Source organism: Notothenia rossii, assembly GCF_949606895.1.
Source record: "Notothenia rossii genome assembly, chromosome: 4".
Taxonomy (NCBI): Eukaryota; Metazoa; Chordata; class Actinopteri; order Perciformes; family Nototheniidae; genus Notothenia; species Notothenia rossii.
Genome location: NC_136902.1, coordinates 81867344 through 81895304, shown reverse-complemented (window position 1 = coordinate 81895304; position 27961 = coordinate 81867344). Strand labels below are relative to the sequence as shown.

At 41.0% G+C, this 27961-nt stretch overlaps 1 protein-coding gene across 6 annotated transcripts; it reads right to left on the bottom strand.

Moving 5' to 3' along the window:
- Positions 1-2: 2 nt before the first annotated feature.
- On the bottom strand, positions 3-27961 carry inppl1a (inositol polyphosphate phosphatase-like 1a). Of its 6 annotated transcripts, XM_079676608.1 has the most exons (27): positions 27473-27961; positions 19495-19558; positions 18655-18802; positions 18483-18564; positions 15143-15289; positions 14746-14836; positions 13651-13740; positions 12554-12652; positions 10976-11126; positions 10342-10448; positions 9575-9677; positions 9201-9397; positions 8940-9057; positions 8433-8529; positions 8048-8186; positions 7787-7886; positions 7255-7343; positions 7073-7154; positions 6805-6894; positions 6184-6297; positions 5724-5900; positions 5474-5629; positions 5151-5235; positions 3955-4041; positions 3091-3844; positions 2558-2691; positions 3-2370 (listed from the first exon to the last, which is right to left on the bottom strand). In XM_079676608.1, exons 1-27 carry the CDS (start codon positions 27658-27660, stop codon positions 2271-2273), a joined length of 3789 nt encoding a protein of 1262 aa, XP_079532734.1. In that variant the 5' UTR covers positions 27661-27961; the 3' UTR covers positions 3-2270. The 6 variants fall into 6 exon arrangements, with proteins under 6 accessions (XP_079532734.1, XP_079532737.1, XP_079532736.1 ...); XM_079676611.1 differs by lacking the exons at positions 18483-18564; positions 18655-18802; positions 19495-19558; positions 27473-27961 and adding an exon at positions 16469-17066; XM_079676610.1 differs by lacking the exons at positions 18483-18564; positions 18655-18802; positions 19495-19558; positions 27473-27961 and adding an exon at positions 16479-17066.

Sequence of the window (27961 nt, the reverse complement as noted above, 5' to 3'; positions counted from 1 at the left end):
ACTGAAATGACTGTCATTTATTTACCGTACACTCTTTCCCTTTCCTGCCATGAGGCAGGTATACAGCTCACAAACCATTACTGTCACATCCCCTCAGCTTTCCCCGCAGACAACAACAAAAATAAGAAAAATGAGCAAATGTAGGAAAAAAGTTAAGATATTAGATTTTAATTGAAAAAAAGACATGGGCAAACAAAACATTAACTTAACATTAAAAAAAAGAGGCGACTACATGAAAGAACAAGAAAAAGTCAGCGAAAACAATGGGGTGTCTTTTTCTCACACACACACACACACACACACACACACACACACACACACACACACACACACACACACACACACACACACACACACACACACACACACACACACACACACACACACACACACACACACACACACACACACACACACACACACACACACACACACACACACACACACACACAACAGAGAACACTGAGAAGCCAAAGAGGCTTGAAAAGACATCAGATTTAACAAGACTAAACCACATTCTCTGCCTTATGGTTGTTTGACTGTTCGAAAATTAGACAAAGTGTGCAACACATAACACAAGCCCGTGGCTGAGACTTGTAAGGCTGTATGTGGGCAACATAATTAAAGGATGTCATGGGGTCACAAAGAAATAGGAGAAACAGAAATGAATACAAACTGCTACAATCACATATTTAGTCCTAATTAGGAAAAAGAGTTTAGAGTTCTCAGCATCTCTTAAAACAAACTGGCTTCACAGGAAGAAAAGAGGCAGGATTTAAATTAAGAACAAAACAAGGCAACGTGAACACTAACTGGTATGTTAGCTCTATGATTGTAACTGCACAGGAAACATTTATAAACAAACAAACCATTCACTGAAGATTACTTAGTTCTGTCCTATTTCCCCAGTTTCCATAGTAAGCATCTGATGGTGTTTATAGAGTAGCAGCACCACCTGCTGGGCACATCAGGGAACAACAGCCACATGCGTCCTGCAGAAATCTGACATTTCCGTTTTTAACGTATTATGAGGTGAAATCTCATAAGAGATTAGAAAAATATCTAATGACCCTACATTAGTCTGTGTCTGTAGTAATTTAGTAAATGATTTGTATAGTAATCATTAGTAGTTCGAAGTAATCTATTTGGCTAAGGTAACCAATTCCCTGAAAACGGCTTCATTTAAAAAATGAGTGAAATATGTGACATTTACCCCATCAAACCTGGGTTATTAGTTTCCAAAATGTCTTCTTCTGTAAATTGAAATGTACGGACAATTAAAGTGTGAGCATGAGATGTGCTAGGTCAAGCATTTTAAGGGATATTTCATTTTGGTACAACATTTGTTATGTTATGTACACTTTTGTAGCCTAAGTAGATTTTTTAGATGATCAAACAAACACTGTTTCAGATAAAAAATATGAAATGTCAGTGTTGAGTGTGAACACACTGTGGGTGCTAATGGCTAACACAGGCACTTAAATATAACCTTTTAGCTCTCCCAGGACCGGTTTGCTCCATATTCCCTTTATCATTAACACAACAAAAACATAAAACCATAAATACATGCAGAGACACTGAGACAATAAATGCCATTATTTAAACAACAATGGCCCAAACGTTAACACAAAAGTACAACATTTGAGAAATGCAAGTTGAGCGAGCTTTAGTCTGACATGAGTGAAGGCTAGATCCTCTTTTGTCACCACCTTCTGTCCCAAGTGTTCCTCTACGCAAGCTAAACGTCAACATTACCCTTGAGTGCTATCTTACAATTTCCCCCATATGACCGTTTGTGGGGGAAAAAGCTCTGGTTTTCCTCCAAAAAGCCCTATTTTCATTTCCCATATCAAGGAGTCTTAAAGTCAGCAGACTCTGTAAATGAACGTTTCTCAGGGTAAAACAAACAAGCTTTAACGCCAGCTTTAGCTGCAGGTCAGAAGTGATGGCACAACATCAAGGCAGCAGCAAAAATGATATTTCTCACTATGCATCTTCTCACGAGGTTTCAAGAAGAGGGTTATGTAGTGACGCTGGAAGGACTGAAATGATTCTCATTAAATAAGGCCACCTCTACGACGGCACACATACAGTACAAGTGGAAAATAAAGATGGTAACTCTACAAGTGTTTTTCGAAATTTCAAATGGAAGTGCAATTTCTCACAGAAGGCACAGTCTGGCATTAATTGGCACGTTCCAGCTCAGTTCAGTTCAGTTCAGTTCAGTTCAGCCTCCTGGCACCCGGTGAAACAGGCCGGTTTGAAACAGTTTATTTCAGAGGCTGCTGCTGCCTCAGGCTCTCCAGCAGAATCATCTTGTGGGCGGGGTCGAGCACTCCCGCCTCCTCAAGGTCCTCCTCAGTGATATCACTGTAAAAACAATTACTATTACTCAACAGTAATGATTTACTTAAGAAAATAACAGTAGATATGTATTTCTAAATCCCACACAGGTTTCTGCACTTAGATTGTTTTTCTGTTAACTATCTTCCATCTACATCAACAGGACTAAAGCATGCAGCAAAACATGAAATTCAACATGTCTGAGTGTATGTACCTGAGGAACTCCAGGTCGTCCCAGCCGTTGTGTAGGAGGCCCTTCTCATACCTCTCTAGTCCCAGTCTCTGCAGCCACTCTGCCACGGAGGATTCCCCGACAGACAGAGAGGAGCTACTGCTGCCCCAAAGTGCCTGCGCAGGGGAAATGAAATACAGGATTTACTCAAAACTGCTGTAGGAACATTGCAGCTCTTCCACAAAACATTATTCAGCAATGTCGAAAGTCAGTTAAAGATCAAATATATCGCTTGGGAAGGGCTACATTTTCTTCAGTCTGAGAATAAGAGTATTGAGGAAAGGGCTCCAGTTCCTGTAGTATGATCGTAAAAATGACTGGATAGAGGCGTTTACATAACATTCTAGAAAATATGTAGCTGGGTTATTCCCAAATTGAAGAGATTGGTGTTTTTTTGTAGACAAAATGGGATAGCTTGGAAGAAATGACTCATGACAACCCAAACAAGACTCATTTGAATCTGCCAAAGCATTCATGGTTGCGTTACATTTAAAATAAATAAACAAAGTGCTCACCTCCTCTGGCATATCCTCTGCGATACTCTCTGTGATGGCATTCCTGGGCGGGAAAGTTCTGCAGGCGTCCAGATTTAATCCCATCGGATGCCCTCTGAGCGGCGGCGCAGACGGAGCGCGTGGAGGGTGCCCAGAAAACTCACTCTCACTCAGTGTCTTTGCCATCTGGAGCACCGAACACGACTGGTCGTCCAACGCCCCCGAACCTCCCCCTCCCCCTCCCCCTCCGCCTCGTCTGAAACCCTCCCCGAGTGCCAGCGGGGCTGCAGGACTGGCTGCTGGGATCCTGACCTCGGCTAGATCTGGGTAAAGAGCGCGATGTATGGAGAAGGGGGTCTCTGCCACCATCTCCACGGCCCCCTTAGGAAGAGGAGGAGGGGGGAAGTCAGGAGGGGGGCGGTTCAGCGTGCTTCCAACTGTTGTCCCGACATTCACCCCCTGCGCTGCTGCTACACAGGCCCCCCCATCGTCCTCTGACGACCCCTCCTCGCTTATAGCGCGGACCGGGTGCCCTGTGGTGGGTCTGCGTGTGTGAGAGGGCCCCGAGGCCACAAAGGGGGGCTTGGTTCTAGCTCCAGCTGAGGGAATAGGGGCTTTAGTCACCTGGGGGTTTGAGGAGGTAGGAGATGGAAGAAGCTCGGCTGAAAGAGCGGCGGCCGACTGATTAGGAACGCCCTCCAGGATGTAGTAGGCGGGGTTATTGTAGCTGTTCTTGCAGACGGATGGATCCCCGTCGGTTCCTTCCTGTTTGGGCCTTTTAATACAAACAAGAACAAAACAGGTGGTTGATGGCTTATATTTTTTATGTTTTATGGGTTTCACGTTCTGTCAGTGTGTGTAAACGACAGAAATGTGTATCAGTACCTAGCAGCAGTTTCCTCCTTGATGCTCCTTTCTCCCTCTTCACTGACTTTTCCCAGCTCCCCTAGCTGTTTACGGACCGCAGACGGCCTGCATCGAGAGCACATCGTAACAAGTCAGCATCAGAGAGAAAACCGATGATTTAGAACAATAAGCAGGAAATGGAGATTATCAGGGGTGTCAAACTCAAGGCCCGGGGGCCAAATCCGGCCCGTGACTTCATTTTCTGTGGCCCACAAGAGCTTGCAAAGAATATAATATGTTTATTATACGGTTACATGCCAATTTATATACGCACGTTTCCCATAAACTACATGTCCCACAATGCATCTCAACATGACTTGACTTTTTTTCTCAGAATTCGACTTTTTTCTTGAAAATATGCCTCTTTTGTTAGAATTTGGCTTTTTCTCAGAATTATTTTTTTTTTTCAAAATGTTGCTTTTTCCCCAAAATGTTACTTTTTTCCCCCAAATGTCACATTTTTTTAAAACTTTTTTTCCAGAATTTGGCTTTTCTTTTTAAATAATTTTGTGACATTCCCACCGAAGAGACTTGCAATCATTTGCCGTAGACTTCTGCTTTCAGACGTAGTTAATTATGAAGTTATTACCCTATCCGATAATAATCCGAGGCAATAATGTAATACATAATTTTATACATATTAAATATTTATAAAGTCTTAAAGTTACAACCGGCCCTTTGAGTGCAACCATAATTCCAATATGGCCCGCGATGAAATTGAGTTTGACACCCCTGATCTAAACACTTCATTAAAGCTCCCAAAATGGGGCCATTTCAGCATGCTTGGGCACATCAGGAAAATGGCGAACATGATCAATAAAGTTTCCTCCTTCCAATATAATGATTATTTTTTACAAAATAACATAATGATGATAATGATGGTATTTCTGCATTGTTTAACTCTATCAATATTGATGGATAGTTAGGCGAAAAAATTGCTGTTTCTTCAATACTATTGTAAATGTTAAAGCGAATCAATCAAAATACATTGCCATGTTATCTTGTATTATTGGTATATCTTCTATAATGTCATAATGTACAGGCAGGAAAACATGGTGTGTACAAAAATGTGAAGTATTCCGAAGGATAATAATTGTAATAAAACATTCAGCTTTTTTTGCAGTTCCCTATAAATCCACATCACATATCAAATTAAAAGAGTAAAGTGTACTGACTTTATGTATTCATGTCCCACTCTGGATGCCAAAGTGGATTTCCCTTTGGGGGCACCCGTCTCATCCTTGTCCACACTGATCCACTCTGAAATACAACCATAACAAAATTGCTGTAGGATTACAAAAATAGTCAAACTGCATAATTTCTCTTTCATGTTTTCAAACTCCCAAAGCTTCGAAGTCCTTTCATTTGTCTCAACTGCTTCCTTTACATATTTCCTTTGCACTCATTAGAACTAAGATTCATTTTAATTATCGTCTATTAAATTCTCCTACTCAAGTTTTCTGTTCTTTCCATCACAGTGGCATAGAAGGCGCATTACCATATAGTCTCTCCCTGGTTCCCATCCTTTCAGAGGGGACTCTGACCCGCATTAACCCCCTGATGTTTCCTGTTTCCTCTCCACGGTGGGACAGGTAGGTGTGGAACTGCTGCGGTGTGCTGCCAATCATAGACTTCAGAGCCAACACACACTCTCCTAGCAGTGGAAAAAACACAGACATGCTTGTTTGTCAGACCAAAAGTCAACTTCAAAGAACTTCACAGCAACAACAAAAACGTTCTCTTTATACCGTAGGACTCGTATCCGTCCAGGGATTTCACAGTGAGCAGCAGGTGTTGGTCCTGCAGGTACTCCACCTCTGAGAGAAGAGGTTTGAGCGTCGTCAGCTGCTTGTTGGACCAGCCCACACGCAGGAAGTTGACGTTGTCGCTGCTCTGACTGTCGTTCTCATAACTCTTCTTAAACTCTACAGATGAGAGATAGAGAGAGGGATGCAGGGCAGAGGGGATGGGGGAGACAACAAAGGGAATAAGGAGGGAAGGAGAGAAGGAAGATGATTCATTCAAAGGTACATGGTTAAGAGGAGGTGGGGATGCAGCACAGGTCAAAAATGGATTCGAGCTTAAAGGTATACTGACTGCCTGAGATAGGGGAGGAAGGGAGACATACGAAAGGAAAAAACAGACACACTTTTTAATTACACCCACTTGGGGTTACAGAAAGTTCCTGCAAACACGTGCTTTTCTCACCTTCCAGACAAGTGGAGTAGAATTCTATGAAAAACTTGGTTCTGCTCGCCGTCTTCACTATGGCCTCGATGCTCTCAAACTCAATGTAGGCCTGCTCTGAAGACTTTGGTAGACCTACAAAGGAACAAGATGGAAGGAAGGGATGGGGGGAGATCTTAGCCAGTGGCGCAAATAGCACGTATAAATGAGAATAACAAAATTAAAGACATATGCAGAAGGAGTTAGCCAAAAACATTTCGCATATCGTACATTTTAATCAGTAACAATATACTAACGGCATGCACATCCCTAATCCGGGGGAAACAAAAGCTGTGATGCTACATCTGCCAACCTTAGAGAACAAAGTATGAACAAACAGGCAGAATGAGTAACAGGGTGCCGTTTGATTTTCCTTTCTGTTCTGCCAAACTCATTGCTTTCTGGTCTTTGTTCAGCTGTGAGTCATCGACCCGACTACAGAAATACATCACATACTGTCTAGATTTGAGCTGGAAAACAAGAACTCATCATTACATTTCTAAGACGTGCACACTCTATTTTAAAAATAAGCTGATATGGTTATGTTCAAATCATGTATTTACAGCCTGAGGAAGAGCAAGAACAGAATTATTTCACCATTACCTTTCTTGGAGACAAACTGGGACGTCACCCCCACCTCGAAGGTGCCGAACACAGGGGAATGATCACTGGTCACTATATCATCCGTACATCCTGACAAACAAAGCAGAATATAGTTCAGTAGGTCTCCTTGTTGATCAATCATATAACCTTCCGTAAAGCCCATATTAACAATGTCTAGACGAAAGTGGCTTAAAAGATTAAGAAAAAAAAGGGACATCTGATACAATCAATTACAATGTGCTTGATTCTTTTCTGCCAGTGGTCTCACCATAGGAGTTGCAGACAATGTGTGTTTCTGGGTAAGACTTCCACAGGATCCTGTCACACCACGATGGAACATTAGTCCTCATCTGTGACAGACAGTAAAAAGGAAAATGCAGCAGGGTTATCAGTGGTCAGAAAAGGCTAAGAGGAAGTCTATCTGTGATGTTGATCAGTAAGTAAACAAACCCCAGTGGCCTTCTGCTTCTGCCACACATACGTGTCCCTTGAGCCACGTTCGTAACGGTAGGTGGGCGGGAACGAGATCTCTTCTTCCCCTGCAAGCCAGGAGACACACACTCATTTGTTAGGACTCGAAGCAAGTGAGTGGAAAGGCCCAAACCATTTAACAAATATCAATAAATATGATAAACACTGAATTGAGAATAAACAAATGGACAATTGCTGAAACAAAACACAACCTCTCTCTCTTTCACACACTAAGTGGGAGTTGCATTTGTGCCGCAGAAAGAAGCCACTTTTTTTGTAGGAAAAGCTGAGTGATTGTATTTTTTAGAACATGAACATTCACAGACTTCTTTTTGCCACTTCATTTGAAACATTTACAGTATTTGTGAGTATTTGTTTCTTACAAAGAACTGACAAATGTTTAATCTTTGAGACACTTGCGATATCAATTCCATTATGCACAGGGAGAGGGGGTGAACAGCACTGGAAGACAGATAGAAAGACTGTCTGGTAGAAACACAGGCATACTCACCAAAGCGTAAAAATACTTTGTTCTTCTCCCTCTCCAGGTTGAGCTGGTCCACCTTCAGCAGGGGCTCAAACTCCTTCCTGTTAATGTAGTTTAAAATCTCCTGCACAGACACAATAGACACAGAGCCACAAAATTAAGCTTCTGTGTGTGTGTGTGTGTGTGTGTGTGTGTGTGTGTGTGTGTGTGTGTGTGTGTGTGTGTGTGTGTGTGTGTGTGTGTGTGTGTGTGTGTGTGTGTGTGTGTGTGTGTGTTCTGCTTCACCTGTATGTCCATATCCAGCCTGTAGTTGAGGTCTCCCAGCCAGAAGAGGTGTGTAAAGCGAAGTGAGATATCGAAGGAGCTCAGCTGCTTGTCTCCTAGCGACAGCAGGCGTAGGATATCTAGGTAGTTCTGGTTCCTCCTGTATGGGTCAAAGGTCACATGTGTCACAGATAATAAGAGGTAAAAGTTGAATGTGTGATGTTTTCTGGCGTCAAAAGTCATTTGTGTCACAGGTAAAGAAGTAATAACTGTTGTTTGGGAGGTTTACTGAGGCACTGTCAAAGTATCAACCACAAAGTAAGTGTCCAAATGTAAGGGTTAATAGGTAAAATACCCTGAAATTAAAAAAACATAAATAATGTGTGTGCAGGACTGTGGGAGGTACCTGGCAATCTTCTCATTCCCTGATGTCAGGTGACAGTTCACAAAGCCAAAAGATGTCCCATTGAACATAAAGGACACGCCCACAGCTCCTTTGTTCCCTAAAACAAACAAACAAACAAACATTTATTACAGCAATCAACTGTAATTGCTTGAACGTGTTCAAATACAAGAACATACAATCATTTTGATCCTGTTGAATAAATTGCCTGTCAATAAAGTGTAAAATAAAAACACTGCTATCGGAATCTTTAGTTAACTTCTTTACGAGTTCATTTTACAGAGTTTATATTATAGTAATTGCATTTACTCAATGAGATACCGTGTGTTTTCTTTTAAATCCAATTCAGATTCTTAGTGAGTAAGAGATGAAGTAATGAAATCCATTATAGAACAAAGTCAGAGTTTCATCGTGCTGTTATTCCATTGTTTTTATTTTCCTCTGGATTTTGTTCAGAAGGTAAAACATATAGAGGAAGAATAAAGACTGAATATAGAGAACTGTTGTTACCCAATGTGTTGGCGATGCCGGTCTTGACACTGGACATTCCCACGTGGCTGATCCGGTTCTCGTGTTCCGGTTTCACCAACACAGCAATCTTTATGTTCCACAGAGTTTGCACTGCGATCTACGACCAATAAAAACAACAAGCCTAGAGTCAACATTGGTATTTCTTTCTTTGTCTCAACTTAGCCTCAGGACCTAAATACATACAGTACATTGGATCAAGCTCAAATCATTTGAGAGCTTATCAAATCTTTGTTTCCTCACCGGTTTATAATCCAGTTCCGTCTGTTCTTTCAATAAGGCACGCAGCGACTCCACCCACTCCCGGTCACACACAGAGTTTTCTTGGCTTCCGAACACATAAAGGTCATGAGGGATGGTGACCGTCATCTCGTCTAGAGTCTTCCCGAGGCCGCGACACAACACCCACGAGGCCTGAGACTTCGGAGCGGGCACTGAGCCTACAAACAAAGACACAATGTTACTTTGTCTTCCAAAAATACTAGTCATGCCCTGGAAATTCATATATTTGTGTTATCTTTGAAGCAACTTGTGAAAATGTATAAGCCAGTGTGTTTTGCTATTAACATTATGTTGAAAATAACAACTAATGTGAAGACATAATAAATGTGTCTGACCCATATTCCAGGTGCCAATGAAGATGGAAATCATGTCTGGCTCGTCTTGGTTGGAATGTTTGTTCTTCATCAGCTGCAGCAGCTGGCAAAATGCCTCCCGCTTCTGAAACACACACACACACACACACACACACACACACACACACACACACACACACACACACACACACACACACACACACACACACACACACACACACACACACACACACACACACACACACACACACACACACACACACACACACACACACACACACACACACACACACACACACACACACACACACACACACACACACACACACACACACACACACACACACACACACACACACACACACACACACACACACACACACACACACACACACACACACACACACACACACACACACACACACACACACACGTCAGAGGAAGTTGCCACAAAAGGGCACCTTGTTTTTAAGTAGCATTTAAGTTTCATGTGCTTTCACTAAACTATTTAACATTTAAACACATGATATGGTTTATTCCTTAGCAGCTCTCTCCTTTAAAGAAGACAAACAACTATCTTTTGTTTTTGTTATCATATTGTCATTTGAAGCTGAATTGATTGCTAAGATTTGTTTGTTGGTCTGTGCCAAATCTTGGCTCCGTTAGTATCCTCAACTTTATTACATTAAAGAAATCAAAATGTGAGTGTGTGTTACTTTGAATGAATAAAACATTATACTTTCCACAAATGTATGTGTGAGGCAGTGTGTGACTGTGTGTGTGCAGACCTTGGCACTGGCAAAGATGAAGTCTTTCCTCTGGCTCTTGTCCTTCTCCTTCTCAAAAACAATGCCCAGTTTATTCTGCACGCGCTGAGACTTGATCAGCTGACGGACTGAGACAGACAAACACACAGACAGAAGGTCAGAGATAGGAAGAAAGAAAAGCAAGGTCAGGGAGTAGAATGAATGGAGTTCAAGTTGGTTCAAATGAAGTTAATAGACTATACAAATTGTACGAAAAAAGCGTGTTTATTTTCCATTTAATCCTCATATATATTTGTTATGATACCATGAGGAAAACTATATTGAAACAGGCTTGGATCCATTGATACATGACATCAATTACACTGGAGTCACAGACATAAAACAGAGACATTTAAAACTATTTATTTAAAAGCTGAAACTGACATCAGCGTTTCACACAGAATGGGCAGGAGGCATCGAGCTCAACAAATATAGACTACCTCTAAAAACATCAAGTAAAAGAGTAGAGGTGCTCTTACACACACATTTGATGAATGTGGCTTTCTAAAAAGAAAAAAATTGATCACAAGAGGACATACTTTACTATCTGAGCTGCTTACTCTGAGGGGTGGGACACGTACTGATGACTTATATGGAGTGTTTGTGTAATTCTTACTTTTGTCATGTGTGAAGGTGGTCCAGTCTTCCTGGCTGTCCTTCACCTTCTTCATCACTACCAGCCGTCCTCCCTCCACGTCCACTGACAGAGTGTACTTCTGACTCTTTCCTATCTTTGTCAGCTCCGCCAGGTAGACATCCAGCTTTACCTGAAGAGGATCAGAGGAGGAGGATTTAAAAACACACATACTGGAGGTGCTTTTTGCAAAAGTGTCCACAGAGCTCCCTACTTTCTTATAATCTTAAATCCTTCACACCACCAGGGGTCTCCAAAATGAACGTAGTTGGCTCATTTGCCCTCTCTTCTTTTACTGTTATCACACACAAAACAAGCTTGCCGCTTCTGAGGAATTAACAGAGTCCTACATTTAAGTTATAAAAAGTCAGAAAGGTAAGAATTCTTAAAAAAAAGCAGGGATTTTCATAATCGCTCACAATAACCTGATTCTCTAGATGTTTTTTTGTTTTTTTTTACACACAACTCTCAGCTGTCTACATTTAGATAGAGAATCCATTCAGACTTTGAGTCATATCATGTGAAGCCTTAACGCGGTTTGTTTGTGTCAGTGGGTGAATTCAGGTGCCACATCTTAAACCCATCTCCTCATCGTAACAACCCTTCTGTTCCTGTGCAACAGGAAGCTGCTGAAAGGAGGTCACCACAGAGGATGCAGACTTGGCTGACAGCTAATATTTTAAACCCTTCACCTCCTCTCCCTTCTTTGTAACACTTTTCCCCATTTCTTCTAAATGATCATTATCATCTTTTTTCTCTTAACCTCTTCCATCATACTATGAATTCTGGGTTTGTTTTGTCTGTTAGCTATTATTTTTGTACACTTTCAAAATCTTACGACAAATAGACACAATTTCAGTCATCCACATTTACTTGCATACCAATTGTGCGAGTGAGTGCATAAAACCAAAAGGGATAAATGTCATGTTCTCCGATAAAGCCACTGATGATGCCACAGGATGTGCATTACAAACATTCCTGTGGTCTGATGATAAACTTCCTGCAGTGTGCTGAGGAATATATGACTTCATAGACCGTTTACTGTAATTCAGGTTCAGTCTGTTCTCTCTGAAACGAAACCACCCATCCTGAAAAGTATCTTTAAATAAATCAGAACAAGCTTCAGACGGATCTCAGGTTTGCCTCAGTCTTAAATCTACTCAAGATTTTATAGAATAAAATTTGCTGCAGCCTTTTATTCTTGTAATATAAATATGAATTATTTTAATTAAAACATGAACCGAAATTGACAATAGGGTGGAAAAAGCGTTGATGTCTCATAGGGGGACATTTGAGATAATTTAGTATCTTATTAATAAGTATGTAAGTATTTACTTCGATACTTCATATATTGATTGCGTCACATTTCCCTGATAATCTTATCAGGGAAATGTGAAAAGGAAAAGGTGAAAAACAGTTTCAGTTTTAAGGTGATGCACATCCTAGAAATGTCAAACTATAAGAACAAATGACATTAACTACCGCCTTAGTACCAATGATGTCACCCTGCAGAGAGAGAACCATGAATAAAACGTTTGTAGCTGGTGTGTGCCGACGTACCTCGAAAGCCTGCACAGGGATGGCTTTGCTGTGACGCATGGAGAGAGGAGGAAGGGAGCAAGGAGAGGACAGACTCATGTCCTGCAGAGCTTTCAGAGCCTAAGGCGACAAACAGGGAGAAGGAAAGCACAGAGAGTTATACAAAAATAAAGGACAAATAGAAAAGACACACAGAAACAAACTGATACACTGTAAAGTGTTCAGCTTCAGTGTCTGTGTCAACAAGGAAACACATTCCCATTTCCTGAATGTGATTTAACAGGAGCAAAAAAGGTGGAGCCAGTGACATCACATGATTCATGACATGCAGCCACTTCCTTCCCTGGCAGCTTAAACCCTCCTTATAAACGAAGTCCAAGTAGGAATGGTGTCACCCATTAACAGGGCAGAGCTGGTCAAACTTCCAAGTCGGGGAAAAAAGCCAAAAGTGTAATGGGTGTGGTACACTTTGCCAAAAAACTAAATCACAGTTTAGCATGACAAAATAAAAATAGCCTTTCGGTTATGACCCACGTGTTACACCCACTCCATCTGGCTTTCTGAATGTTAGAGATTATGAAAGGAATTTTAGAAGGCTTACAACAACAACAACTGGCAGTTTGATCTACAAATGACACAAATCAGTCATCCTTTTCACTCCGTAGATTTGCCTTGACTTCCATGTGTTCAAAGGCCTCAAGTGGAGAAAATAAGTTCTCCCTTACTTTGTACACACACACACACACACACACACACACACACACACACACACACACACACACACACACACACACACACACACACACACACACACACACACACACACACACACACACACACACACACACACACACACACACACACACACACACACACACACACACACACACACACACACACACACACACACACACACACACACACACACACACACACACACACACACACACACACACGGAGTCGTCATGCTGGGCTAGACATGCAACCAGCAGGGCAGATGATCCATCATATGGGGAGGGTTATCTAAACATACCACTTCCTGGTGTGTGTGTGTGTGTGTGTGTGTGTGTGTGTGTGTGTGTGTGTGTGTGTGTGTGTGTGTGTGTGTGTGTGTGTACCTTCTTCTCTATGGATGACAGCAGGTCTTTGAGGATTGCTAGCTTGGTCACAAGGTTCTCCAACTCCTGGTCTCCACCCTGATTCACCGACTGATGGAGGAGATAAAACAAAGGCAGAGCAACGGGTCATAGGTTAGATAAAATGATGCATCACTGAGGCCTTGACATAGATAGAGCCTGATTCTGAGTTAGTAAATTGCACGCCTAAAGTATGTATTTTGTGTATTTTAGACTTTAAATACTGGTCCATAATGTAAAATTGCAATCTCATTTCATTTTTGAACATAACACTAAATGATCGTTTTTGCTTGATGATTAAAGGTAAAACAAAACGTATGCCACTCGTCAATTTATCATGTAACTTAAGTGATAACCGTTAACCATTTAAAGATGTATTTCAACCCTAAATCAACACAAGCAAACACAATTATTTGAAAACATTGTAAAAAATAAGTTTCAACATGCACATTTCCTACACAGACAAACTCCTTAGTGCTAGATTTGCCCTGTGAAATATTGTTTAGTAAACATGTGTATGACTGAAGTGTGACTAAGGCGTGTGTGTGTGTGTGTGTGTGTGTGTGTGTGTGTGTGTGTGTGTGTGTGTGTGTGTGTGTGTGCGTGTGCGCGTGTGTGTGTGCGCGCGTGCATGTGTGTGTGACAGCTTCATATTAGTACTCTTTGCATGTATAGGTCACAATATGTGTTTTCATGAGCTTGTTACTGTCATGTAACTCAATAAATGATTGCGGTGAGAAAAAAAACGTTAAAGTAAGAAATGCAGGATACTAAGAGCGAACAGAGAAGTGGATGTTTGGGAAGTGGGGTGGCTGTACTCTGAGGGAAGCATGCTATTTTTTGATTAAAAATCATGAAATGCCCATACATACTCTTAACTGCTCGAATAAAAACGCAGACCACTTGACATGCTTGGTTTCAACATACTATACATAGTATACTGTGTAAAGCAGGAATCCAGAAAAGGGCTTAAATACACTGCCACAAACATGGTGTTAGGCAAAGGAAGCAGGAGGACGGCTTGCATTCTAATTAAGCTACACATACACAAATATACAGAGGGGCAAACATGTGTACCTGCTGGATCATCTTGGACACCATGAAAGCACTCTGCTGATCAAACACTTTAGACAGGATCTCCAGGCCAGAGAGAACCTTATCCACCTCCCTGGTTCGGGACACAAAGAGAGATTTATAGTTACTCATTTAGATCTGTCTAAAGGAAATGTATAAAGTATATGTATGCAAGCATGATGGGGCTGCACATGTAACATGTTTTAATCCTAGCCTGTTTAATGTAGTATATTTCCTGTGTATTTTCACAATGTTTGAATGTAACACGTGTGCCATTGTGACCAAAACAAGACTTAAGGTGATGTTTTACAATTCAGAAAAGCATAAAAAGAACAGCCTTGTATACAATATGCAGACAAGAATATGTGTGCATACAGATGTGCTGGTGTGTCCTTCTTACCCATTAAGGCGTTTGCATGAGGAAACTAGAGTCTTGTTGAGGTGAGGCAGAGAGGAGGCTCCCTGTTTGACTGCCTCCAGGTCAAGAGCATAGCTGCCTTTCAGGTACTCGTGGGAAATGGTGCTCAGGCCATTAGCTGCTGGAGTGCTAAAACAAATGAAGTCCATAAGTCATTATGTATAACCATCTTCAATACGTGCACATACAGATGGGGTAGGTCATTTTGGAGAAACCAGCTCGAGTACGCTAGAATTTGAAAATACACGACCGGAAAAAATCTGCCATTTTTTATTATTAACAACAGGCGCTTACTTGTTTATTTAATATGTAAGTCTATTCTCTTTTCTTTATCTGCACTATACTTCTACTGTTGCAATACCGTTAATTCCTCCGTTGCGTGAAAAATAAAGGAATTCTGATTCTGATACTTAAAACAATGAATCAAAAATGTGTATTTATTACATTTCTTTTATCATAACACCAAGAACTTGAATGGACTTTATCGTGGTCATACCTTGAAGCTAAGTGTTCGAATCTGAAAGCAATTCAATCTGCGCCGTCAGGGTTTTTAAATCCCACACTTCCTCTAACACAGAGAGCTGACTTATGTCTAACCTGCCACCCACAGTCACAGCTGCACAAAAATACACACTTGCAAACACACACAGACACACAAACACCAACTGAGCCAGCAGAATGCCCCCAGCCTCCCACACACTGTAAACTATACCTCTCAACTATCTTTAAGAGTTTGTATCTGTGGTTTTAAACGCAATGCCAGTTCTATCTGAGCTGAACATTAAGGTCTATCCAAGAAAGGATAGCAGCTTCCTTTTTTTGGTGTACTCAAATAGCTCCCGCTGGGCTCTTTCCTTAGTAGGAACACTGAGGTTCTCTTCATTTTGACAGCCCATATGCCACTTTTAATATGGGCAAATAAAACACTAGCTATACGCCCATACACTTTTATGATTAAGATCCTTTAATATGGTCCACATTGTGGCTTTCAAATAAGCTTGGCAAATCTTCCTGCACCAAGCCTTATTTTTAACTTTAACTCAGCAAAATATAAAGTGTAAATGAAATGATGTTTTTTAGCTTCACTCATCCATGATGTTTTGTGATCTTGATCGAAGATTTGAATGAATCATACATCACAACTGATTTCCAGGGCTGATTTTAAAATTCCTTCAGCAACACACTTTTTGGTTCTTCTTTCATCTCTTTGGAAAAATACTGATACATGCAGAAAACTCACTCCACTCTAGTCACACTGATTTTCCTAATATTTGTTCATAAATATACACAGATCTTAGAAACACGCACATGTACACACACAAACCCTTAAGCTGCAGCCACACGAGGACGATAACGGTCGTATCCGCTACAGTTCTCTATCAGATAGACGGTTCGGCCACACGAGGCCGACAGGGAAACGCAGATAACGATAACGGGTCCCAAGGTGGGTAGATCTGCGGACGAAACGCTCTGGGGGGCCAAACGGCTCCGTGTCTACGGTGTACACCATGGATGTATAATAAGAACACACCCTATAATAACGATCATTTCCTGATAACTATGACGCAATACACAAGTTATTGAGCCGTTTCCGCTCTACATCCTGAACTCCTCCCTTCGATGCAATGCACTTCCGTTTTGGCGGACTGGGTTTGTTTTGCTAGCTAGCTCCGTTGTGCCGACAAAGCACTGATATCGCAGAGACAAAGAGGATATAACAATTACAACATGAAGAAAAGTGGTTCGGGAACTACGTGTGCGGTAGTTGGTTGCAATCACTCGAGAAAGCACCTGAACGAGTGGTTAGATAGAGAGTGCTACGACCACAAACCAGCACCCAGCACCCAGCCATGTTGTTCATTAAATACAGATAAACACAACAAATACTGCATGCATTGTATTTTTTAATATTATATATGAATATTTTCATAGTGATGTAATTGTGTGGGCTGCTTTTATATTTTAATTTGTAATACCTGTTAGGATTAAACATGTGATCTTTCTTGTTGAAGCCATTTCTTTAGTTTCCTCTCAACAATTAATTCATTCAGTGTTATTTATGTACAGTATGAGCTTAATATGAATGATGAACTGTGTTAAAAGAAATTGTAGCACTCTAAGGAACATATGAAATGCAATAATGCAATAACAGTGCAATAATGAAATTAAATTACATCAAACTTTATTTTCACTCAAACAGTACAGGCACATATGATATATTGCACAGCATAAAGAGATCATGTAAATTGTGCATTATTCTTATAATATTATATAGAGTCGTTATTCAATTGTTTTAGCTCAATAAATAACAAAGAAGACCTTTGACCTGCACTTTTCAAATTTTGTCCGGAAGCTTTAAACTTTAACGGACATGTTGACCGGGGAAACCCCACTTCTGCTGCTAAATCCAGCGTGGAGAATAAACAGAAGGTCAACCATGGCAACCATGCATGCGCGAGAAGTCTTCTTCGCTGCTTTAGGTGTATTTTGTGGCAGAAGTACAGCGCCACTTAGAGGCCCGATATATGTACTACAGCGTCTCCAGCGGTTCGAGCTGTCTCGTGTGGACGGACACGTTTCTGGTACCTATTCCGTGTGGACGGAAGACTTTTTTGATCACGATTTCGATCAGTTTCCGTTGTCGTCCTTGTGTGGCTGCAGCCTTAAACAAAGCTTTGCATCATCTGGGACCAACATGGCTTCCAACAGGATGTGGCTTTCCTTCTTTATGCAAACAGAGGGGGGCACACAGGCAGAGCGGAGGTTCTTAATGCATGCAGAGCACAAACCCAGCACCATTTACCAGCCAAATACTGGTCACATATGCAAGTGGCTAGTAGGATTGCATCATTCACTAGCCAAACACACAATGATAATGTATTGAGTGACTGGTAACTTGTGAAAATTCCCAACAAAGTACATTTTGCAACCTGTGTGTGTGATAGTATTTTTATGTTTGATACTGATATTTTACAGTGTTTAATGAATGACGTGTGCGTGCCCTGGGGCAGAAACAGTGAACGTGAAAGAGAAACAGTGTGTATCTGTGTGTACATGTGTTTATTGTTCATATAATCATTGACACCTCTGTTTACTATCACTGTGAGCAGAGCTGACATGGCCTCAGTTACAGGGAACCAGCATCCTTCCTTTGTGTGTGTGCGTTGGAGTTGAATACTTGTGTGTTTCTTAACTAGATTTATTAAACACGTTGGTTTGAGAAACCCTCAGAGTAGTTTGTGATTTGATTCTCAGCGCTTACATATCATTACGGACAGCCGAACACAATCAACACAGTCGTCTACATATACAAACTTTGTACCTCTCTGTGGGTGTGTCTGGACCAGGGGGAGTGGAGGTGGAGGCAGAGCGAGGGGGGAGGGGTGGCTTCTCATCCTCCCCATCTACCAATCACAGAAGAGGAGAGTTAACATGTGAAAAAAATGAGACAATCACGTCATTTGCAAGTGTGCTTGTGTGGGCTCTGCAGATACCTGAGTAGTCCCTGTCGTCGCTGACAGCTGTTTCCTCTCTGTCCACAGTGTATAGCAGCGTGGTGACCAGACCCTGGCTGGGCTGCAGGTACAACGACACCAACTCTGGTAACGTCTTAAACCGCTTAGGCTGCACACCCTGAGACGTCTGAGAGGAGCGTCAACAGACAGAGGAAGAGAAGGGAAGCTTTTGAGGATGACAATAACATCCAAACTCCTTGGCTACAAGTCGTGTTATTGAAATCTCCTGTGACCCCTATTGTTCCATGTTTTATGTTCCGTAAGCAAATATGAACAAAGGCTCTAAATATAATTCAAACCAGGAAGAACCCTTTTGGTAAACATCGTTCCCAAACAAATTCAATTCCAGGAAGCAATATTTGACTTTTAGACTCTCTTCAGTGTCGCAGCTCCCATAAATGATACAGCAGAGACACAGATGTCTGTGATGTGGCCACGATAAGTCTGCAGCTACATGTTATTGCGTGTGTGTGTGTGTGTGTGTGTGTGTGTGTGTGTGTGTGTGTGTGTGTGTGTGTGTGTGTGTGTGTGTGTGTGTGTGTGTGTGTGTGTGTGTGTGTGTGTGTGTGTGTGTGTGTGTGTGACAAAGCATGTGTGTGGCTGGTGGTGTGGACTTCACAGCTGTTGGGCACTACGCACAAAGAGGCTGCTGTTGTCGTGTGTGTGTGCGTGTGTGTGTGTGTGTATGTGAGAGGGAGAGAGCCTGAAGCCAACAAAAGCATCTATGCCTGCCAGCTGCTACTGCAGCAGATACAGTTTATGCTGCACACTTGCACACACACTTGACCTCAGTGGAGCGTGTGTGTGTTTTCTCTGTACCTGAACAGCCAGAAATCCTTCATCGTCTGGGAGGACTCTGTATGTGTGGACGTGCTTCTGAAACCTACAGAGAAGGAAACACCAAAGAAGAAGAGATGTTTGTTAAAAAGTTGGAGATAAAAACAGACGGAGAGAGAGTGAGAGAAGAATAACTTTTGGATGACTGTTTGATTCAACAAAAAACAAAAAAATCATTTCAAGTCTGACATGTGGACATACTCTCTTGTTCTCAGTGCATAGGGGTGTGTGTATCATGTATGAGTGTGAGGGGGGTTTACAGAGCTTCAACCTGTTGCTGTCCGTCACAGTTGTGAGAGGGCTTTATCCTTACGGTAGCATGATACAGTAAAGCAGGACAGAGGTCAGCCCAATGTTTATACAATGTAAAAGTGAATGTACAAAGGAAAGACCAAAAACACCCTCCTTTGTGAGACAGGATACAGAGCGATCCTGTTTTCTTTCAGTCAACAACTATGTTTAAACCTTCAGAGTCCGAATTGCATTACTGATTGAGCCACAACCTTTTTAATCTTTCAATCGCTGATCAATGCTCTGACATTGTGTTTGCGCAGCCGTGACTACACGCCTGCAGCCTCGTGCTGGAGTTGAATGATTTTTATGTCTGCATGTCACGTCTGCTCGGTGGACCGTATGCAAAATGTTCAATTTGCCAAACTAATGTTGTGTTATGGTGGTGCGTCTGTTTGGATGTGTGGGTGTTAGCCCTGCAGCCAATGCAAAACCCTTGAGGAACTATTTTACTGCTGCTTGTGCTCTGCTTATTGACTGTGTGTGTGTGTGTGTGTGTGTGTGTGTGTGTGTGTGTGTGTGTGTGTGTGTGTGTGTGTGTGTGTGTGTGTGTGTGTGTGTGTGTGTGTGTGTGTGTGTGTGTGTGTGTGTGTGTGTGTGTGTGTGTGTGTGTGTGTGTGTGTGTGTGTGTGTGTGTGTGTGTGTGTGTGTGTGTTATAGACTGAGGGAGGGATAAATCCATGTTGGGAATTCATCCTGCTCTGTCGCTCAGCTGTTTTTCCGGTCTTTCCAGGTCAGTGTCCCACAGATAAACAATCAACCAAAACTTGGACTGGATTAAAATATACGAATAAAGTAACTTTATTTGAAGCTGAGTACTTTTCTGTTAGACTTAAGCAAATAGTAACTTGTTCAAATCAAAACATGGCTCACTGCCAGGATGGATTATTATTTTAAAAGCAATGGGGCTGGCACAGGTTTAAAATGTATTTATGCTGCAAGGACATAAGTATTTAAAAATACTAACGTCCTGAGACTGACATGGGTCTGTCTCATATGATACATATTGCTATATAAAATAAGGCAATTTGGATGACTATTTTTGAACAAATCTTGCCCTGCAACATGTTTCTGAGACCATAATCCATCCATGCAATGAGCCCTGGTACAATTAGAGAACACCTGAAGGATGCGGAGAACACCTGTATGCAATCTCAAGAAAGTGCTGACTCAACATTTTTGAAAATTCAGCAAGGAGTTTCAAAATGCCAAACGTTGTGCCAGTGTCTGGCTGACAACATAAAACTGTTTCCTGTCCATCTGGAAATAAAATATAATGCGTTTTTGCTCTCACTGTGTTTTAACCTTTGGACAACTTCCCTACTGTGGCCAATATTGTTTTTACAGGCTGCTGACCGGCCATCCCCGGTGTAGTAAATACCCCAAAAAGTATTTTTTGGGGTATTCTTGCATTTATCTACAGCACACAGTGAAGAGGGGGGAAGACAATAAAACAAAGGCACAGATTTATACCAACGCCATCAGTTAATTCATATTAGACTTAGCTAGCTAAACTACATGGAAAGAGTGTCCATGTTGAATTGATTTATAAACAGGATATATCCTGTTTATATAACCCTATCTATCAGATTGTAGCCCAAAAATAGTTCCATATGTTCTTTTTCCGGCAGTTAATCACATACACAGTGAAAACTTGGTAAATATTTGCTCCTGGTTAAAGGCCCAGCATTTAACGCGGTCAGTGAGATGTCCTGTTTCTGTTGTCTGTACGGCCTCTGAAAACCATATCCATATTTAATCCTGTCATATTATAAACACAATGCACTTTAGGTCCAGTGGCACAGAATACATACACAGGAATCACTGCAGTGTACAGTGGTGTGTTTGTACGTACGTGTGTGTGTGTCTGTGTGTGTGTGTGTGTGTGTTGGGGGGAAGGGGTGTTTGTATTCCTGCTGGCAGCTGATGAGATTCTCTGTGGGGTAAATACTATTGTTTCAGTGGCAGCTAAGTTCTAGCAGGGGGAGGGACACGGAGAAAGAGAGGGAGGTTTATTATGGGATGGACATAGACCCAAAGCATACAATGTGTGTGTGTGTGTGTGTGTGTGTGTGTGTGTGTGTGTGTGTGTGTGTGTGTGTGTGTGTGTGTGTGTGTGTGTGTGTGTGTGTGTGTGTGTGTGTGTGTGTGTGTTATCAACAATAGCCTTTCTTAAAGATAATGACTGCCCTGACTCCCCTGTCCTTTTGTCTGAGAGAGCCACCTCCTCTTCCTCTGTGTCATCCAACCTCAATTGCAGCAGTTTAGTCCCTGCTCTGTAGACCGTATGTGTTTCAAAAACACTCCAATGACCAGGTCAAACTAATTAATAAGAATATGCTAAATCATTCTTATACTAGTATTTATAATTCAAAATGTAACATGTGTTTCACAGCTCATCTATTAATACAGAACAAATCTTTTCAAAGCAAAAAGAATGGGGGAAATGTTACTATTTTCAAACACTTCAGTACTGAGCTAAAAGCCACTATTCACAAATGATTACACTTATTTAAATTAAATCCATCACAACAAAAATAAATCTGTATCACAGGTTTCTGCACCTTCACACAAAAAAAGACCGTAACAAAGGACCGTCTGTGCTGTAAAAAACACTATAAATATATATATACAGGTAGGTACCTGGAATCGAGATATTTAAAGAAAAAGTATACATTAAACCACCCACTAACTCCACAAGGTAATATTATAACACCCACTGAAATGAGGAATGTCTTCTACGAAACATCTAGGTTTCAAACACACACAGAAACACAGAAGGCCATGCCTGAACCGTGACATGTTTAGACGCGCTCTACTGATAATAAAGATCGTCTTCCTGACAGGAAAAATACGAAACAGTTCAATATCTCTGCAGTTTACACACTGATGCATACGCAATGCTTAAATAAAAAATATGTTTGAAATCTCTTTTGTTGGAATCAAAAGTGTGGCACTGCAGCTGGAAACATTGGAGAAATGACTTACTTAGAAATGTTATCAAATATTTTATATTTAAGAACAAACTGGGGAAGCAAATGATAAAACTCGAACATACTACACAATATTGAAGATACCTGATCTGAATGATCCCTTGCTGAGTTGTATGTAAACTAAGAGGAAGTGAAAGGCAAAGGCCGAAAGATAAACTGGCCAAAAGTCACCAACACAAACACTGCTCCCACCATTCTATTCTCAGACAACAGCGGAGTGCAAACACTTCCTGAACACACCGCTCTCTCTCTACATCCCTAAGAATTAGTACACATGTCAGTGTGCAGTATGTAAGGCTCAAGGGTTAGGTCAACCCATGTCTTACCCAGGTACAGCCATGTCTAGTAGTCATGTTCAGGTCAAAAGAATAACATTTGGCATTTACATGTATAAGTCACCTGGTAAGCAGTTGAAAGGACTTCATGAAATTTGTCTAAAATCTTATTCTCTTATGTTTCTTAAAAATCTTGACCACCCATTACATTAAAATGTTCACATATAAATGCATTTATAATAATAATCTAAGAATAATAATATTATCACACTTTGAAATAGGATATTGCTCATTATGATTACTACAACTTTTAAAACTTGTAGTACTGTACATTCTCCTTCCAATAATACTACTTTTATGATGGTAAGACTAAATACAAATGATTATTTCAGCGCTTTAAAAAAAAAACGTATTTGTTTACACTTCGAGAGGGCATGCTTGGAACTAAGGTTGCAAATTAATCAAAATGTTATCGGAATCGTACTGTGGACTGGAGTACTATCCATATTGCAGTGAGCACAATAATTGGTAATATGTCAAAATACCATTCTGAATAAGTATTGTGGCGCTGCAGAGAAGACCCAGTATTCTACAGACGTAATAAAATAAATCCCCGTTTGGTACGGATCCTCTTAAAAAAAAGAAATCCCACCATAATCACGTTATGATATTTTTCAATGAATGATTGTGTGGACATCAGGCCTGAGCCTCCAGTACACCACACTATGGGCTATGACTAACATCGTGTGTGTGGAAGCTTTTCACACGCCTGGTGATTCAGATTTGACTTCCTGGAAATCCTTTATTTTACTGAGATATATTAGCGCACAGAGTCACAGACCATGACATCATTTCCTCCACGGGTTCAGGGGTTGTGCAAAAATACTGGGGCATCGCTGTTCTCAAAGATATAATTGATGGAGTTGTTTGTTTCACAACACTTGACCATATAACGTGTTACTTTGTCAAAATACAGTTTTTTCGTATGTATAGGCAAAAGCATCAACACTGTTCATAAAGCAACGTTTGAGTCGACTAAAGCCTTTCTTTGACAAACTTAAGGTATCATAAAATACATTTTCTGAGATGAAACAATGTCCGTGAAAGGTGAAAGGGGAGAGGAAGGGAGAGGCGGGGTAAAAAATCTGGAAATGGATGATGCATGGTCGTGAGGAATGTTGTTGGCCAAAGAGTGACCCACTGAATTACTACTGCATCCAGCAAAGAATGGGAACAGGGATATTTGCCACCAGTATTTATTTGAATAAGCCAGGAGCCAAAAGGTGATGCAAGCTTATTGTTTTTCTGGTTTTATTTATGACATGGGGTGTAATGTGTTTACATCAGAGTTAGCCCGTCCTCCTAGAGGAATACAATATGGTGAGGAAATAGATAAATGATTGAATGAATCATGAAAACAAATTATTTCTGTTTTAGTGTCATCAATTGTATATGAGTGTATTTGTGTACTTATACACTTGAACATATGGTGCTTATGTATATTTTGTGTGTGTGTGAACATATGAATGTACAAAAAGTCACTTGAAAATAAGGGTTCACAATGTTTATATGCATATATTATTATTCCTTTGCCAAGTACATGTGTACATACAGTATGTATATATTTATATATAGTATTATCCTTTTCAAAAAAGATAGCTGAAACTGCTATTGACAGAAAATGACCCTATATCTAGTTTTCTTATATTTCTGTATGCATTTATTTATTTTTTGCCCTAACTTTTTTTTCTCTCCAGTTTTCTTTATTTCTTTGTACTCCTCAATTTCTATATGTTTTTGACGCAATAATGCCAATGTTGTAATAGGATGATTCACGGGAGGGCTACTTCCCATAAGCTATGCTTCAGCACTCCCGCTTCTACTAATTTTGTTCATCTTTGTGTGTATGAATTACACTTATTTATTTATTTTTGTTGGATGAATTAGTAAAATAAAAAACAATTACAAGTATATACAGTATGTATTACCTATTTTTTTTCAGGAGCAGAACATACTGTACATTATGTAAAGTATGTTCTGATCCTGGTCCGCGTGTATACACACACAATAAACTCAGCATGGGGTAAACGATCAGATAGGGGATGTAGGTCAAGTCAATGTCGGAGTACCAGAGTAGGCCTTTTATTTCCTGCATCTATCTGCAGTCAGTTTGAATAGTTTAACTTTATGTGGGAACTGGCTGGGGGGGCAATGTGAGTCATTTTTTCAAAGTTTAACATCCCTTTCCCACAGTTCATTTGCCTTGCCTGAGTCATTGTCAAGTGATCAAAATGCTGATGGTATCGTGTAAGTTTGGAAGCTTGTCCTTTCTGTTACATTTTCCTCTAGTCAGCAGGTGGTGAGGTCGTTTAGATGCTGGCTGAGCATGGAGGTAGTTGGTGACAAAATCTCCCTTGTGTAAATATGGGTAGGCCTTTCATCATTTAGTTTAGGAAAGACTCGAGCAGGCCCTTTAAGCTCTGACATATGGATTAATATTACATTTTTGTATAATGTGTCAGAAGCAGAGGGGGAAGAAGTACTCAGATCTTGTGCTTAAAGGTAGGGTATAGGTCATTCACTTCAGAAACACTTTTTGTTATGTTCCATGGAACGCTCTTAACATCCTGATAGCAATGAATAAATTAAATGCTTTGACAATAAATATATACAAATATTTCATCTGTGGAAGCCGTGGCGCTGTAAAAAGCAAGTCCAATTATCTGCCTCGGCCCGTGGCAGATAATTGGATGGCCTACCTGCCTGTCAGCCTTCCATCTCGTGCACAAATTTATCTCGTGCCCTCATTGGTCATGTGCGTGTTCGTGTGTGTTGGAGGAGGGGCTCTGTAAGGAAGTCTGAAGGAAGGGACAGATTTTCTTTGGTTGTGTACTTTCAAATTCAAACTCGAGCTGTTTTCTCCATTCTTACCTGATTCTTACCTACCCTACCTTTAAGTGAACGTAGAAGTACCAGGGTGTAGAAATACTATGAAAGTCATGGAATCAAATCGTTACTCAAGTAAAAGTACAAATGTATTAACATCAAAATATACTTAAAGCACAACAGTACTTTCTATGCAGATTGGCCCCTTTCAGTATTATAGAAAGTACATGTTTTAATTATAATTATTGATGTATTAAAGTGTACTTTGTATGCTGCAGGGTCTTTTACTCCAAGTGCTGCTAAAGTAATTTCAAGGGTTGATTATTTTCACATCATTAAACAATATCCGCAAAGTAACAAAAGGCACTAAATAAATGTAGTGTAACGATGTACCTCTGAATTGAAGTAGGGTAGAGGAACAAAGTAGTAAAAACTGTAAATACTCAAGTACAAGTCCCTCAAAATTGTACTTAAGTACAGTAGTTACTTTACACCACTGGTCAGAAGATAGTACGTATAAATAGCTGCTTCACCACTGCACTGATCTTATATGAGCCTTACATTAAAACATCTGCAAGGCTCTACCAGCCCTTTAGTTGCTCTTTATATTTCCTCCACCACATTGAGTTTCAGAGCCCTGTAAAAACGGCGCTCCAGGCGGCCACATCAGACAGAGAGGGACAGCCTGGAGCTGTGTGCCATGCTGGAGTCTCACTGCCTTGCAGACAGACAGTCTCTCTGCCACTCACTGACTTCCAGGAGAAAGTAAACAAATGAGTTTGGCTGTTGATCACTGGTTTACCAAAGCTTCAAAGAGCTTTACAGTTTGATCAAACAGTTCAGGAAAGTGTGTGTACAGGTACAGTCTATTTATGTTGGTATAAAGCCAGACCAGGTGGGGATTCCCTAAAGGCATTTGCTAGGTTAAATGAACTAGAGATGGTAAGAAATACTCAGATCTTGAATTACTCAGTACCTGAGTAAAAGTAGATACTACAGAGTAGGAAAACTATGTTACAGGTAAAAGTCCTGCATTCAAAAGGTTACTGAAGTAAAAGTACACAAATATTAGCATCAAAATATACTTAAATTACCAAAATAAAAAGTATTCATTACGCTGGTGTAATTGTTGATTCATTTAAGAGTTATTATTGCTAATTAATTTGTATTATTTGGTATGCTGCAGGGTAGCTTGTGAAAGTTACTCCAGGTGTAACCAAACGTGTTGTTCAATTTCACATCATTGCATAGTAACTACAGATATTAAATACATTTAGTGGAGTAAAAGTACACTATTTACCTCTGAATGCTAGTTGGGGAGAAGTACAAAGTAGCAGAACATTGAAGTAAAGTACAGTAGGCCTACTTGGGTAAATCTACTTCACACCACTGCTTACAATACAATAAAGCAAACATAGGCACAGCTCCTCACTTTTCCTAGTAAATTAAGCACAGTCCGCACACACGAGTTCAGAGTTCATACAAGCTTCTCTTTTCTTCCATAAAGTTACTTACAGTACACACAAAGCGTAAGCCCCGTTGACACTCTCGCTGTCCCGCACCAGGAAGCTGCCGTCCCTCCCGGCCCGGGCCAGCAGCTCCTCGGCCGCCGCGCGACTCAGGTCCCGGTGATACCACATCGGCGGTGCTGGCCCCAATGGAGAAACCCCTCCGCCTCCTCCACCTCCACCACCCCCGGCCATGGCCACAGCCCTTCAAACCTCAAACTGCTTCCAGGCTTCTCCGAAAAACTCGCAGCCCTCCTCCAGACTTTAGGGAAATAATCCAGCGAGAGCACCGTGGAGTGCCGAAACAAGCGCAGAAAAGTAGCGTGAAACTTATTCCGACGATTTTAAGGGTCGCCAGCGTGTCTATGAAGTTGTGAATTTGTTAAATAACCCTGTTTGTGCTTGTTTCCTCAGTTCCTGAAAGACCCAGCACCCTCCTCTTTCGCTTCCCAGTCCCACGGAAATCAGGGTATGTAAATCCACAGTGAGACCGGGG

Excerpts from the sequence above, each read along its gene's own strand:
- inppl1a (XM_079676608.1), bottom strand. The coding sequence starts at position 27,660 with ATGGCCGGGGGTGGTGGAGGTGGAGGAGGCGGAGGGGTTTCTCCATTG. Across the intron at positions 8,187-8,432 it reads GGGAATGAGAAGATTGCCAG|GAGGAACCAGAACTACCTAG; the intron begins GTACCTCCCACA and ends TGACCCATACAG. Across the intron at positions 4,042-5,150 it reads GTGGGACATGAATACATAAA|GCCGTCTGCGGTCCGTAAAC; the intron begins GTCAGTACACTT and ends CTCTCGATGCAG.